We start from the raw sequence: 14,772 nt of genomic DNA, 5'->3' as shown, positions 1-14,772 counted from the left end.
TGGATAGTCAGGTTAGGTAAGTCGGGGGGTAAGAGAATAGATGGCTGGCTTAGCTGGGTGGATAGATGGATGGGTGGGTGGGTGGATGGATGAGTGGGTGGATGGATGGATGAGTGGGTGGGTGGATGGGTGGATGGGTGGGTGGGTGGGTGGTTAGGTAGATAGGTGGGTGGGTGTGAGGTCAGATGGCTGGCTTAGCTGGTGGATGGGTGGGTGGGTGGTAGGATTAGGTGGATGATGGAATGGATGATTAGATGAGTAATTAGGGGGCGGAGTGGCTGGAGCCCCAGGTGAATGAATGAACGATGGGTTGGGAGGTGGGATGAGGAGGTGGGGAGGTTGTTTGGTTTGAGAATAGAATCTATGGAGAGGGAGAGACTGAGTGGGCGCTGTGAGGAAAGACTCCTGGTCCCCCATGTTTAGCAAGGCCAGCAAGGAAGAGATGCCCTCTTGCCTGGACAAAGTCTCAAGTGTCTCTGAGCTGGCAGAGGCCCCTGAGTGCCCTCTGGAGTGACAAACCCTCCAGAGACTGTGGGCAGAGCTGCTTCTCACCATGGGGTGGGGTTGTTCAACACCTTTCCTTGCCTGGGACCTCTTTTTTTTTTTTTTGAGACGGACTTTTGCCCTGTCACCCATGATGGAGTGCAGTGGTATGATCTCTGCTCACTGCAACTTCTGCCTCCCAGGTTTAGGCAATCCTCCTGCCTAAGCCTCTCGAGTAGCTGGGATTACAGGCTCATGCCACCATGCCCAGCTAATTTCTGTATTTTTAGTAGTAATGTGGTTTCACCGTGTTGACCAGGCTGGTCTCAAACTCCTGACCTCAAGTGATCTGCCTGCCTCAGCCTCCCAAAGTGCCAGAATTACAGGCATGAGCCACTGTGCCCGGCCTCCAGGACCTATTTAGAGGCAACTTAATTCCTCCAAAATGAATTTTCATTCAAAAAAGTACCCACACCCCCACACCCCGCTTGGGTGCCTGAAGTCATACCCCCCACACACAATTCCAACTATGAAAAATGGCATCATTTCCCAAAAGCAGTGGTGGCTTTGTCACCCCTGACTCAGAGACCCAGCAGGTACATGAAGCACAGGCACCTGGCTGGGGGAGCGGGGTGCCAGCACACAGGCTCTGTGGGACAGGCCTGCGGCAGCCGAGTAAAACACAGAATGGAAAAAAGCTCTTGCCTACTGCCCACTCATGAATAAGGCCCTGGGAGTCAGAGTTAGCGACAGATGGGGGTAGAAAAACAGGGGTCCTAGAAGGCCGAGCGGGTGGAGCGGCCAGCTCCTGCTCCAGCCCCAGCCCCAGCCCTGTGCAGGGGCAGCTGTGCCCCAGCTTCTCGCCCACAGAGCTCAGAACAAGCGGCCTTCTCTGTTCTCAGCACCACCCTGGTGGCTCCCCGGGGTCTTCCCTTTGCTCTCCCACTCCTCACGTGGCTCCTCTAGCTCCTCAGGTGTCCTGAGCAGGTCCAGCTCCCTCATGCCTCCCTCCCCAGAGCCTCTAACCCCTCCTCAGCTTCCTTGCCATTCTCTCCTGCACCTTGTTTACTGCTTCCGCACAGTTACCGGGCTTTGTAGGGTTTGGATGTCTGTTAGTGCCTTGGCGGTCTGTCTTCTGAATTGGCTGGTAAGATGCTCGCATCTGTTTTATTGGCCGCTGTATTCACAGTGCTTAGAACAGTGCCTGGCACCTACTCTTTGCCTAATCAGAAATGTGGGAATAATGCAAGGAATGAATGAGCAAATGAATGGGGTAGGGAACACCATGCCACACAGAGTCAGGAGGGCAGGTTCATTCCGGGAGCAGCAGGGAACGGAGATGTTTTTCCAGGGCAGTGGGGACTCGTCGTGGTGGTAGAGGAAGGGAGCAGCTCCCACCACCGCCTGACCGCCTTCCTCCTCCCCCAGGTCCACCTCCACCTCCTCACCTGTTCGCCCGGCTGCCACATTCCCACCCGCCACCCACTGCCCACTGGGCGGCACCCTCGATGGGGTCTACCCTACCCTCATGGAGCCCGTCTTGCTGCCCAAGGAGACCCCCCGAGTCACCCGGCCGGAGCGGCCCCGAGCAGACACCGGCCATGCCTTCCTTGCCAAGCCCCCAGCCCGCTCTGGGCTGGAACCTGCCTCCTCCCCCAGCAAGGGCTCTGAGCCCCGGCCCCTCGTGGCCCCCAGCTCTGGCCACACCACCATCGCCCGCACCCCTGCGAAGAGCCTCGCACCCCACCACGCCAGCCCGGACCCGCCGGCACCGCCCGCCTCGGCCTCAGACCCGCACCGAGAAAAGACTCAAAGTAAACCCTTTTCCATCCAGGAACTGGAACTCCGTTCTCTGGGTAAGACCACCCTGACAGCGGCCACCTTCATAGACGCGATTATCATGCGTCAAATTGCTCACGATAAAGGGGCGCGAGAAGGAGGTGCGCTGGCCAACGGCTCCCCTTGCGATGGTAAGACTTCCGGCCCGCACCCACCCCGTCTCGTGCTCCAAAGATATTTTCAGATCTCTGCTTTTTACTTTGGCCCCGTTTTTTTCGTTGTTAGTTTCGGTATTTTGTTTCGAAGCCCGTCCGTCCTCGCCGGTTTGCACACGCTGACGACTACTCCAGCCGCGCCCGCCCCTCTGGTTTGGGGTGCTCATCATTTGCACATCATTTTACCATGTTTTTCGTTTTGATTTTTGCTTTTTTTTCTTTAATGAATGGATCTGTGATTCTGACTTCAACTGCGCCCCCATCTCCCCACTTTGCGCCTGTGTCCGGGGAGCAGGGATGGGGCTGTGGGGGGGCTCGGGCCTCTGCTCCCCACCTGCCTAGATGCAGTTGGATTTGGGGGAATTGGAGGCAGGGGTTTCTGGGAGGAGCTGAGGAAGGGTGAGGGCCTGCGCTGTGGACGAGGAGCTAGGCCCAGCTCTTCCGTCCTGTTCCTGGGAGGATGTCTCAGGGACGCCCTGTCCCCAGCCCATGAACCCCTGAACAAGGGGAGCCCTCTGCATGCAGCCCCCTGCCTTGACCTAGTTCTCAGCTCCCCTCTGTTGGACTAGGATGGCCTAGCCTATAGCCCAGCAGGGCCCCCAGGACCCAGGGTCACCCCCAGCCACACCCCACTTCTCATTCTGTTCAATGCACCCCTTCCCCAGAGACCCACACTGCCCCGTCTCACGCTGACCTCACCCCACCTCCACCACCTGAGGCTGTCTCTTCTCTCCTTTTCTCTCTCTGTCTCCCTCTCCCTCTGTCTGTCTCTGTCCCGGGCTTTGCGTTTCTCTCCACCTCTCTCTTGGCCTCCTCCTCTCTCCCCCACGCCCTCCTACCCACACCCCAACCCTAGCTTGGATTCCCCTTGACCCCGAGGGGACCCAGTCAGCTGGGAGGGTAGTCCTGCCCCTTGGATCCCGAGGCCCTGGGCCCAGTACCTGACTCTGCATCCCACCTGCCCCAGGTTACCACGGCAGCAGCTACAGCCCCGATGGTGTAGAGCCCGTCAGCCCCGTGAGCTCGCCCAGCCTGACCCACGACCAGGGGCTCCCCAAGCACCTGGAGGAGCTCGACAAGAGCCACCTGGAGGGGGAGCTTCGGCCCAAGCAGCCGGGTACGCCCTAGCCAGCACCTGGCCCTAAGCCATGCCAGACGGGAACCCTCTGGCCCCAGCACACAGATGGGCAAACAGAGGTGCCGAAAGGCCCAGGAATTGGCCGGGTCGCAAGGCTCAAAGGCGCAGGGCTGGGATTTGGGCACAGGGTCGGGTTTCGGGCCCAGCAGCCCTGGGGCCAGCAGACACCCCCTGACCGGCTCTGCTCTGCCCGCAGGCCCCTTGAAGCTCGGCGGGGAGGCCGCCCACCTCCCACACCTGCGGCCGCTGCCCGAGAGCCAGCCCTCGTCCAGCCCACTGCTCCAGACTGCCCCGGGGGTCAAGGGTCACCAGCGGGTGGTCACCCTGGCCCAGCACATCAGTGTAACTATGCATTCTCTGCCCCTTTGTCACCTTTGCACCTGGGGCACCAGGCCTGGAGAGGGGATGGGGAACCCCACAGCCCCTCTGTCCTGGTGGGGAAGCTGGGGGATCCGGGGTGTGGGTAAGGTGAGATCCTGAAGCCCCAAGCAGCCGCGCTGTCTGCACCTCCTCGCCCATGGGGGTCTGCGATGTGAGCTGACAGCACCTTCACGGGTGATGAGGTGTCCTGGTGACCTGGGTTTCTCAGTGTCGTGGGCCAGTCACATCAGCCATCTGCTGACTACCAGCTTGGGACTGCTGACCACAGCCCCACTCCCATGCACACAGGGACATGGAGGCCCAGAGGGTGGTGGGCAGGTCCATAGTCGCCCAGGAAGCCAGCCCCAGCCAAGGTTTCACCCCGAGCTCCATCTGGCCCCTTCCCCCACCCAGAAGTTTCTGGCAGGAGGGAGCTGCCTGACCCTGGGTCCCCAACTTGCCTGCAGGAGGTCATCACGCAGGACTATACCCGGCACCACCCACAGCAGCTCAGCACACCCCTGCCCGCCCCCCTCTACTCCTTCCCTGGGGCCAGCTGCCCTGTCCTGGACCTTCGCCGCCCGCCCAGTGACCTCTACCTCCCACCCCCGGACCATGGTGCCCCAGCCCGTGGCTCTCCCCACAGCGAAGGGGGCAAGAGGTGAGTGAGGGGTGGGGATGCTGCTTGCTGGTCAGCCGGTGGGAGGCCTTCATCAGCTGCCTGCCTCGGAGTGGGGTCCCAGCTCAGCTGCATGCGAGAGCCGCCTGGCGCCGTTGCACAGGCAAGAAACAGAGGCTCTGGGAGATGGGGAGGTCACAGAGTGGATTCATAATAGATGAAAGTGATCAAAGTACACGCAGTGCTCAGTGGGTTCCGGGAACCCATATGTACCCTTTACACACAGCCCCCCAGGAGGCATGAGCAACATTCTCCTCATTTCACAGATGAAGAAACCAAGGCCTAGAGAAGTAAAGTCACTTGCCCACAGGGACACAGTCAGAAGGTGGCAGAGGTGGATGGGATCTAGGACTGTTTAGAGAGCCGCCTTTCAACACACACACACATGCACACGCACCCATCAATGCACACACACACACACACCCAGCAGTGCACACATGCACACGCACCCATCAATGCACACACATGCACACACACACCTTTCAGTGCACACACATGCATAGTCACACATCAGTACAGTCTTTCAACATGCACACACATGCACATGCACCCATCAATGCACACATGCACACACACCCATCAATGCACACACATGCACATGCACACGCACCCATCAGTGCACACAAATACACACGCATCAGTGCACACATGTACCCATCAGTGCACACATGCACATGCACACATCAGTGCACACACATGCACACCCATCAATGCACACACATGCACACATACCCATCAGTGCACACATGCACACACACCTATCAGTGCACACACACGCGTGCACATGCACACATCAGTGCACACACATGCACACGCACCCATCAGTGCACACATGCACACATACACAATCAATGTACACATGCATACCCGTCGATGCATGCACACGCACACCCCTGCACATGCTCACACACCCTCCCACCCTGGTGAACCCTGGGGTATCTGGGGTCAAAAGGAGGCGAGGAGAGGGCCCTGAGCTCCAGGGTGAAGGAGGCGGTTTGGTAGGCAAGGGGGAGGTAGGGTGTGTGGGAGGACAGACATGGCAAGACAGCAGGACGACGGGACAGCAGGACATGTTTGGGGGACAGTGGTGTAGCTTGCACTGAGGTACAACCAGAACTCAGAGCATGGGTTAATGAATTATGTGCCATGGCCCAGATCCAGCCCATGGCCTGTTTTTGTATAATTCAAGAACTAAAAAGATGATTTTACATTTTTTAAGGGTTGTTTAAAAAAATAAAAATAGTAACAATATGTGCCAGGATTACTTGTGGTCAAAAATGCCTAAAACATTTCTGATTTGGCCACGGACAGGAAAAGCGTGCTGAGCCCCGGTTTAGAGTGGAGGCGGGCTGGGAGGGCTGCGTCCCCTCAGGAGGGACACTTCTCACCACATCCAGGGCCCTTTCTCCATCCAGGTCTCCAGAGCCAAGCAAGACGTCGGTCTTGGGTGGTGGCGAGGACGGTATTGAACCTGTGTCCCCACCGGAGGGCATGACGGAGCCAGGGCACTCCCGGAGCGCTGTGTACCCACTGCTGTACCGGGATGGGGAACACACGGAGCCCAGGTACTTCTGTAGGCACACGCGCTGCCCCGGGATGCTCGGGTATCAGCTCCTTGCCCATCCTTGGCCCCAGTCCACCGCAGTGCCATGTGGAAAGTGACAAGGGCGCAAGGCTCAACTGGGCAACCCCAAGCCCACTAAGTAAGCTTTACCAGCTTGGGGGTGTGATACATGCCCACCCTCCCTGCAGAGACCTTAGTGGTGGCTCTCCGTGCCTTGCAGCCCCTGTTGAACCTCTAAGAAAGAAAGAGCTAGGTGTATCAGACCAGACTGCGGGTGATGAGTGAGGCGGGGGCTGAGAAGGAAGCTGGGCGCACTGGCCTTAGGGAAGGGCGTGGTCCGAACCCAATTTCAGTCCTTGAGGTTCTCTTCAGAGGAGCAGGTTGGAACAGGTGGTCAGAGGCAGACCACCACGCAGCCAGGCGTCTCCCAAGACACCTCGAGCCCCAGGATGGGTGAACTGCAAAGGAGTTTCCAGGAGCCTTGGTCTTCTACGAGACAGGAGATGCAGGCGTGGGGGTGGGTGAAGCTTGGTTCCAAATGTCTAAGGCATCTCAGGTGGTGAGTTCCGTGTCATGAAAGGCATATAAGTGAGCTCATATGAGGTGTCTGATCCTCACAGCAGGATGGGCTCCAAGTCTCCAGGCAACACCGGCCAGCCGCCAGCCTTCTTCAGCAAGCTGACCGAGAGCAACTCTGCCATGGTCAAGTCCAAGAAGCAGGAGATCAACAAGAAGCTGAACACCCACAATCGGAATGAGCCTGAATACAGTAAGGGGCCTGCAGTCTCCTGGGAAGCATGGGGCCACGGGTGGGCAGGTGGCCTGCCGGTGGGCGTGCTGGAGCCGCCCAGTGGCAGAAACCCACAGGGCACTTTTAAAAGCTAAGTGGTCCTGCTGACTGCCTTACACGCCCGCCCCGGCCCTTCACCTCACATCTGGGGAGGCCCAGAGCAGTTTGTTGATCGCTGGGCTTTCCATAGGAGCTTACTGGCACAGAAGAATTAGCGCCAGCACATAGTAGGCACCCAGTGAATACCCACATGAATATGGGAACCAGGGGTTGGGTCCTTCCCACACATGGGCCGGGCGCCTCCCATACCCAGGGACTGTGTGGCTTTGTACCCATTGACATGGTTGCTGGGTATGAACACCCCAGTCTGCCTCCTAATCAGTAGCACAGTACCTGGCACTTAGCAGATCCACCAGGGAATACGTGAGTGGGTAGGCAAATAAAGAATCTGTCACGGTCCCCGACCCTAGGAAGCCTCATCTGCCAGGGGAGTTTGGGCAAATCATGGATGCTTTCCCTTCCTGGGGCTGGAGTAGCAGCAGTACAGATGGTCGCTGGCTTGGCGGGCACGGTGGCTCACGCCTACAGGCCCAGCACTTTGGGAGGATGAGGTGGGAGGATTGCTTGAGGCCAGGAATTCAAGACCAGTCTGGGCAATATAGCAAGACCCCATCTCTACAGAAATTTTAAGAATCAGGCATACACCTAGAGTCCTAGCTACTGGGGAGGCTGAGGGAGGAGGATTGCTTGAGCCTGGGAGGTCAAGGCTGCAGTGAGCTATGATCACACCACTGCACTCCAGCCTGGGCAACAGAGCAAGACATTGTCTCAAAAAACAAAAAACCACAACCAAAATCTCTGACCCAGGAACTCCAGGGCCTTGTAAGTGTGGTCGGTCCAGGGACACGTAGCATTGGCAGCCCCAGGGTACTGGTTAGAAATGCAGACCCTTGGCCAGGCACTGGGGCTCATGCCTGTAATCCCAGCACTTTGGCAGGCCAAGGCGGGTGGATCACTTGAGGTCAGGAGTTTGAGACCAGCCTGACCAACATGGTGAAACCCCACGTATTTTTATACCAAAAATACAAAAATTAGCTGGGCATGGTGACACAAGCCTGTAATCCCAGCTACTCAGGAGGCTGAGGCAGGAGAATCACTTGAACCTGGGAGGCGGAGGTTGCAGTGAGCCGAGTTCACACCGCTGCACTCCAGCCTGGGCCACAGAGTGAGACTCCGTCTCAAAAAAAAGAAATGCAGACCCTTGGCCCTGTCCCAGGCCTGCTGCATCAGAACCTGCGATGAACAAGATTCCCCAGGTGATGCTGGCGCACCTGGCCTGGACCACACAGAGGACTGGTGGGACAGGTGATTCCCAGAGCCCCGGGGACCTCACCTGCTTTGTCACCCCGCTTCCAGATATCGGCCAGCCTGGGACGGAGATCTTCAACATGCCCGCCATCACCGGACCAGGTAACCTGTCTAGCCCTTGCTCTGCAGCCGCCCAGGTCCCCTGCGTTCCCTCCCCTCCCCGCTCCAGCTCTCATGAAGGGACGAGGAACCTTTGCTAGTCCAAGTGTACCCCTCATTCTGGGATGAACTAACCCCACAGTAGGATTCAGAGGGACCCAACAGGCAGGTGAGGCTTGTTCCCCTCGTGGAAAGGACCCTCGCTGTGCAGGGAGCCTCTGCAGTTCGGATCCCCTTTAGTAAGTATCAGATGCACCCTCACCAGCTGGAAACTCACCTGGCTTCTCCGCCAGTCACAGCGGGAGATGTTCGTGTCTGGACAAGGAGTGGGTCTGAGCTCAGAGCGCAAGCCTCCGAGTTCACTGGGCATTCGTTACAGCCAGAGCTTCATTCCTTAATTCCAGCCAGGGAAGTGGGAGGCCTTACTTTTTTTTTCGAGATCAAATGCAGGTACATGGCGGAGATAGGTGTGAAACTGACACTCTCTTTTAAGCTGAAACTTAAGACTTCTATGATGTTTTGGACTTAGGGGTCCTTGGGGTTGGAGCCCCATCCTCTAGGGGGGCCCCACTGTGTATTCCATCAGTGAGTCTGGGTTGTGGCCTCCAGGGGCCTCTCCCCATAGGCAGGCCTGGCCCACTGGGGCCAAAGCAGTTGCAGGGTTGGCTGCCTCTGTGTGGGTGCCTGGTTATCCTCTGTTCCTCTGGTGGAAGCCGAGGCCGGGATGGAGGTAGGGGAGGTTTGCTGATCTTCCCTGGGGGACGTTCCTGGGTCTGGAGCCCTGGGAATGGTGTGCAAAGGACCGTCATTCAGATATTATAAGGGGGTCATCGAGGCCTCCAAGTGGGAGTCCCAACTAGGACACCTCCATCCACCCGGTGACTATAGACACCTCAGGCAATGGGAATGAGGCGATTTGGTCGAAACAACAAGAAGGTTAAAAATGAATGTTTCTGGGTTGTTCTAAGCCTTGAAGTAGGTGCTAGACACACAGGTGTATCTATATGTGAAACTTCATGGCATTGTACAATGAAGATTGATGCTAACACTTATATTTAAATATTTTTTATTTATTTTTTAAGACACAGTCTTTCTCTGTCACCTAGGCCGGAGTGCAATGGCGCGATCATAGCTCACTGCGGCCTCCGCCTCCCAGGCTTAGATGATCCTCTTACCTCAGCCTCCTGAGCAGCTGGGACTACAGGCGTGCACCACTGCACCCGACTAGTTTTTTAATTTTTTTGTAGAGACAAGCTCTTGATATGTGGCCCAGCTAGTCTTGAGCTCCTGTCTTCAAGCAATTCTCCCGCCTCGGCTCAATTTTTTTTTTTTTTTTTGGCAGAGTCTTGCCCTGTTGCTCAGGCTGGAGTGCAGTGGTGCACTCTAGGTCGACTGCAGCCTCTGCCTCCTGGGTTCAAGTGATTCTTCCACCTCAGCCTCCTGAGTAGCTGGGATTACGGACACCCAACACCACGCCCGGCTAATGTTTGTATTTCCCGGCTAATTTTTGTATTTTTAGTAGAGACAGGGTTTCACTGTGTTGCCCAGGCTGGTCTCAAACTCCTGACCTCAGGTGATCCACCTACCTCAGCCTCCCAAAGTGCTGGGATTACAGGCATGAGCCACTGTGCTCAGCCCGATTTTTCTTTTTATGCAGTTTTTGTTCACAAAAAGAAATTTTCCAGGCTCCAGTCTTTGCCACTCAGCCTGTGTCAGGCTTCGCCTTTATAAATGGAGACAGTTCAGCCCAGAACCAGCTCCATCAGGTCACGGACTTATGGCCTTGGGTAGACGGCTCAGTCACGCTGCTGTGATTTCAGCACTCAGCCCCGTTGGGAGTGTTGCTTTTTCTTCACACACATGGCTGTTGTTTTAAAGTGCTTCAGAAATGTGGCCAAGACAGCAGAAAAGGTGTGAGTGTCCCTGGCTACAAACACATTTGAAACCAAAAGGAAAACAAAGCGCAGGCAGCCAGCAGTTGCTGCAGAAACTTCAAGCATCTTGGTCACCTGCAACCTCACAGAAGCCTCAGTTTTGTTTACAAAGCAGTGAGCGGTCAGAAAGAATCTTTGACCACTTTGTATGTATATGATTCACTCAGAGCAGAAGTTTAAAAACCCTTGAAAATCCTGCCCCGTGGCAGGTAGTGGGATAGGGATTCACTGGGGGCTTTTGAAAGCAAAGTCTGGTTTAACAAATTCTGAAAAGCCAGCACCTATGGGGGGTTTGCACACCTCCCCCTCAGTCCATGTGGTTCACAAGAAAGAAAAAAGAGAAAGGAAACTGGTAAACAGAAAGGGAGGTTTCCTGGAATTGTCGGGGTGCTCCGGAAGCATCCACTTGGGACTGGTTTGTTGATTCGACCACTTTGTCCTTGGGATGGGGCGGCTGGGCCAGCTGGGACGGACCAGGGCTGGTGCCGTGATGTGTCTACCTCTGCCCTCTCCCTGCACGTACCGTAACTGCATGGCTACGACCCCACCCTCATCGTCCGTCTCTGCACCTCTTTCTCCTCACGGCTCCTGGGTGGGGAGAGGCGGAGGGAGGACAGTAGCCCAGCGTGGTGGGGAGGCAGGGGGCCACACATCCCAAACCACACAGCTGGAGGCAGGGCAGCGGGAGGACCATCTGGTCACCTTCTCTCTCAGACCAGAGAGAAGACCTTCTCCCCACCAGCCCCCAGCTCTGGTTTTCTAGGAGTCCATTCCCCAAACAGGATAGCCCTTTAATCTCTCACCCTCTCCATGAAGTCCACTTGGGATTAAAAAGGAACAAGAGATAAAACAGCCCCAGCTAGGATTAGGGGTGCAGAGGGGGCTTGTGATTTCCCAGAGGACAGACTAGGAATGAGGTTAGGGGCAGGAAGGGGCATCTAACCTCGCCCACCCCACCTCGCTTGCAGTGCCCAAGAGCTTCCAGGGCCCCAGGGAGAAGGAACCAGCCTCTCCCATTTCATCTCCACCCAGCTGGAAAAAAAGGGTGGGGAGGGGTAGGGAAATAAAGGTGTTGCTTTGCCAAATTGTGCTCACTGTGTATTTCTCTCTCCTCCTCCTCCTTCCCTCTCTCTCCCTTTTCTCTCTCCGTCACCCCTCTGGCTCCCCCTCCCCGGCCCCCGTGTGTCTGTCCGTCTGTCTGTCTCTCTCCCAGGCCTTATGACCTATAGAAGCCAGGCGGTGCAGGAACATGCCAGCACCAACATGGGGCTGGAGGCCATAATTAGAAAGGCACTCATGGGTAAATATGACCAGTGGGAAGAGTCCCCGCCGCTCAGCGCCAATGCTTTTAACCCTCTGAATGCCAGTGCCAGCCTGCCTGCTGCTATGCCCATAACCGCTGCTGACGGACGGAGTGACCACACACTCACCTCGCCAGGTCTGCAGGCCACCCCGCCCCTCCCCCGTCTGTCCCCACCCCCCTCTGTCCCCACCCCGTGTGATTAATCCTCACTCCTCCGCACTCCTCTGACAACCCCCTCCTCGAGCTTTGGAGCTTGTGACTTTATTTTTGTGCCTGTTTGACCTCATTCTGGAATTTGCTAATCTGAAGCTGGGCTGAGAACCCCCGAGTGTCTGCACCCTCTCCCCCAGCCCCGGGCCCCTGCCCACTAGGCCCGAGGTGCTGCCGCCTGCCTCGGACACTCACACTGCCGTGTGCCCCCAGCCCTCCCGCCTTTCTCCCTGCGGGGACCCGGCCTCCTGGCCCGGCTGTCTCCTTGGGGAGACTGAGCTGGAGTGAAGGCCCACCCCCACTGCGTGGACAGGGATGGCAGTCAGGCCTGTGCGCAGCATCTGCCAGGCCTACTGTGTGTCCGCAGCTGGCCCTTAGTCTGGCGGGGAGGAGCCCAGGGCCTGCGTCAGCCCTGGGAGTTGGAGCCTTAGGACTCAGCCCCCCATCTGCCTGGGTCCCCATCAGTACCCTTTACGGGAGCAGGGAGCGGAAGAAAGAGATCTGGGTGCAGCTGTCCAGCCTTGACACTGGGGCCCCAAAAAGCTTCTGGAGCCTCCGCAGGGGTCAGGCCTGGCCTCAGGGGTCCTGACTTCTCTGCTCGGGGCCTGGAGCCTGCCTGGCCTTGGCATGGTCCTGGGGCCACGCTCAGAGTCAAACCGGAGGCCCAGGCTTCACACTCAGGGTTGCAGCCCTGGGGCTGGGGGCGCTGAGGACAGCCGGGGGGCGGGGGAGGGGGTACTGCAAGCAGCAGGCAGTGTAGCCACCACCGCTCCCAGCAGAAACTGGTCTTCACGTTCCAGGCTCATAGCTGGGTCTGGCCATCTGGTCAACCCTGGCTTCCCAGCTGGGGCGGGCGGCAGGGAGGAGGGGTTCGTGTCGCTGCTCTCCCTCCCTTCAGAGGGCCCGTGGCAGGACCTTACCCCGTCCATTCCCATCTTGTCCCCTGCAGGCAGCGGCGGGAAGGCCAAGGTCTCCGGCAGACCCAGCAGCCGAAAAGCCAAGTCCCCAGCTCCAGGCCTGGCATCTGGGGACCGGCCACCGTCCGTCTCCTCAGTGCACTCGGAGGGAGACTGCAACCGCCGGACACCGCTCACCAACCGCGTGTGGGAGGACCGGCCCTCGTCCGCAGGTGGGCACCAGGTGGGGGCAGGGCTGGGCTCTCCGAGCTCCCCCACACCAGGCTGCGAATCCCGCCGGGGCACTGAATGCCCAGTGCCTGCTGAGTGCCCAGCTCACAGGCCTGGTCTGCGGAAGCCACGCGCAGAGGAAAAGGGTGTGACTAGGGCCGGCCAGATCACTCGGGCCTGGTGGGCCGTGCAGGGGGGCCTGGACTCTCCGACGCGTAGTGAGGAGCCCTGGAGGGCTTTCGGAAGGGAAACGCTGATCTAACTTAGGGTCAGAAGGTCCCTGGGAGAACAGCCCGGAGGGACAGTGAAGACACTACCGCTACAGTCCAGGCCAAAGATGGCGGGGCGAGCGGGGACGGAAGTGAGAGGTGAAGAGAGCCTTCTCGCGGTTAGGAAGGGCTGGGAGCACTGCCGGACAGAAACGCCGCGACCCCGGTTCCCGGCGTGGTGGGCAGGCGGCCAGCGGGGGCTGCCCAGCTCACACGTCTCGCTTCTCCATGCAGGTTCCACGCCGTTCCCCTACAACCCCCTGATCATGCGGCTGCAGGCGGGTGTCATGGCCTCCCCACCCCCGCCGGGCCTCCCCTCGGGCAGCGGGCCCCTCGCCGGCCCCCACCACGCCTGGGATGAGGAGCCCAAGCCACTGCTCTGCTCGCAGTACGAGACGCTCTCTGACAGCGAGTGACTCCGAATGCGGGGACGGGCAGTGTCGGGTCCCAGCGAGCCACAGGAACAGCCTGGCAGGAGTGGGGCGGCTGATGACTCCCCCCACCGAGGAAGGAGCCCCTGAGTCTGCCTGCGCCTCTGTCCATCTGTCCCTCCAGAGCCGGCATCCTTGCCTGTCTGAAGCCTTAACTAAGACTCCCGCCCCGGGCTGGCCCTGTGCAGTGACCTTACTCAGGGGATGTTTACCTGGTGCTCGAGATGGGAGGGGAGAGGGCCGGGGAGGGGGCACGGCAGGCGTGTGGCAGCCACACGCAGGCGGCCGGGGCGGCCAGGGACCCAAAGCAGGACGACCATGCACCTCCACGCCACTGCCTCCCCCGAATGCATTTGGAACCAAAGTCTAAGCTGAGCTCGCAGCCCCCGCGCCCTCCCTCCGCCTCCCATCCCGCTTAGTGCTCTGGACAGATGGACGCCGGCCCTGTCCAGTCCCGAGTGCGCTCGTTCCGGGCCCCACAGGCTGCCCCAGCCAACGAGATCGCTGGAAACCAAGTCAGGCCAGGTGGGCGGACAGAAGGGCCGAGTGCGGCCTGGGGCGAACGGCTGCTGCAAGGACTGGACTTCTTTTCACACATCGTTGCCGCAGCGGTGGGAAGGAAAGGCAGATGTAAATGATGTATTGGTTTACAGGGTATATTTTTGATACCTTCAGTGAATTAATTCAGACGTTTTACGTGAGGACGGACTTACCCAGTATCACTGCTGCTGTGCTTTTGATCTCCGCTTACCGTTCAAGAGGCGCGTGTAGGCCGACAGTCAGTGACCCCATCACTGCAGGACCAAGGGGGCGGGGACTGCCGGCTCACGTCCTGCTGCGTCCTCCCTCCCTCCCTTTCTTGGGCAGAATGAATTCGATGCGTATTCTGTGGCCGCCATCTGCGCAGGGTGGTGGTATTCTGTCATTTACACACGTCGTTCTAATTAAAAAGCAAATTATACTCGAGTTACAAAGGTTTCTTCTCTACGTCAGACTGGGCAGCTGGTAGGCCAGAGAGCTAGC

At 58.2% G+C, this 14,772-nt stretch overlaps 1 protein-coding gene across 25 annotated transcripts in view; it reads left to right on the top strand.

Annotated features, from left to right (window-relative positions):
• Positions 1 to 14,715, top strand: part of NCOR2 (nuclear receptor corepressor 2) — a 243,982-nt gene extending 229,267 nt beyond the window's left edge. For 13 of the 25 annotated variants that reach the window (XM_032243861.1, XM_032243800.1, XM_032243831.1 and 10 more), the window contains 10 exons: positions 1,912 to 2,453; positions 3,445 to 3,594; positions 3,812 to 3,957; positions 4,443 to 4,636; positions 6,070 to 6,219; positions 6,839 to 6,987; positions 8,425 to 8,478; positions 11,623 to 11,847; positions 12,872 to 13,051; positions 13,553 to 14,715. In XM_032243861.1, the coding sequence (XP_032099752.1) occupies positions 1,912 to 2,453; positions 3,445 to 3,594; positions 3,812 to 3,957; positions 4,443 to 4,636; positions 6,070 to 6,219; positions 6,839 to 6,987; positions 8,425 to 8,478; positions 11,623 to 11,847; positions 12,872 to 13,051; positions 13,553 to 13,734 (1,972 nt within the window). In that variant the 3' untranslated portion in view covers positions 13,735 to 14,715. The remainder of the gene's footprint in view (positions 1 to 1,911; positions 2,454 to 3,444; positions 3,595 to 3,811; positions 3,958 to 4,442; positions 4,637 to 6,069; positions 6,220 to 6,838; positions 6,988 to 8,424; positions 8,479 to 11,622; positions 11,848 to 12,871; positions 13,052 to 13,552) is intronic. The other 12 variants (XM_032243878.1, XM_032243889.1, XM_032243811.1 and 9 more) reach the window with 11 other exon arrangements.
• Positions 14,716 to 14,772: the final 57 nt, after the last annotated feature.

Source organism: Sapajus apella, unplaced genomic scaffold (genome assembly GCF_009761245.1).
Source record: "Sapajus apella isolate SASKATOON/1434 unplaced genomic scaffold, GSC_monkey_1.0 scaffold2, whole genome shotgun sequence".
In the NCBI taxonomy this organism is placed as follows: domain Eukaryota; kingdom Metazoa; phylum Chordata; class Mammalia; order Primates; family Cebidae; genus Sapajus; species Sapajus apella.
Note: the sequence above shows the minus strand (reverse complement) of the source record. Positions and strands in the feature narration are given on the sequence as shown.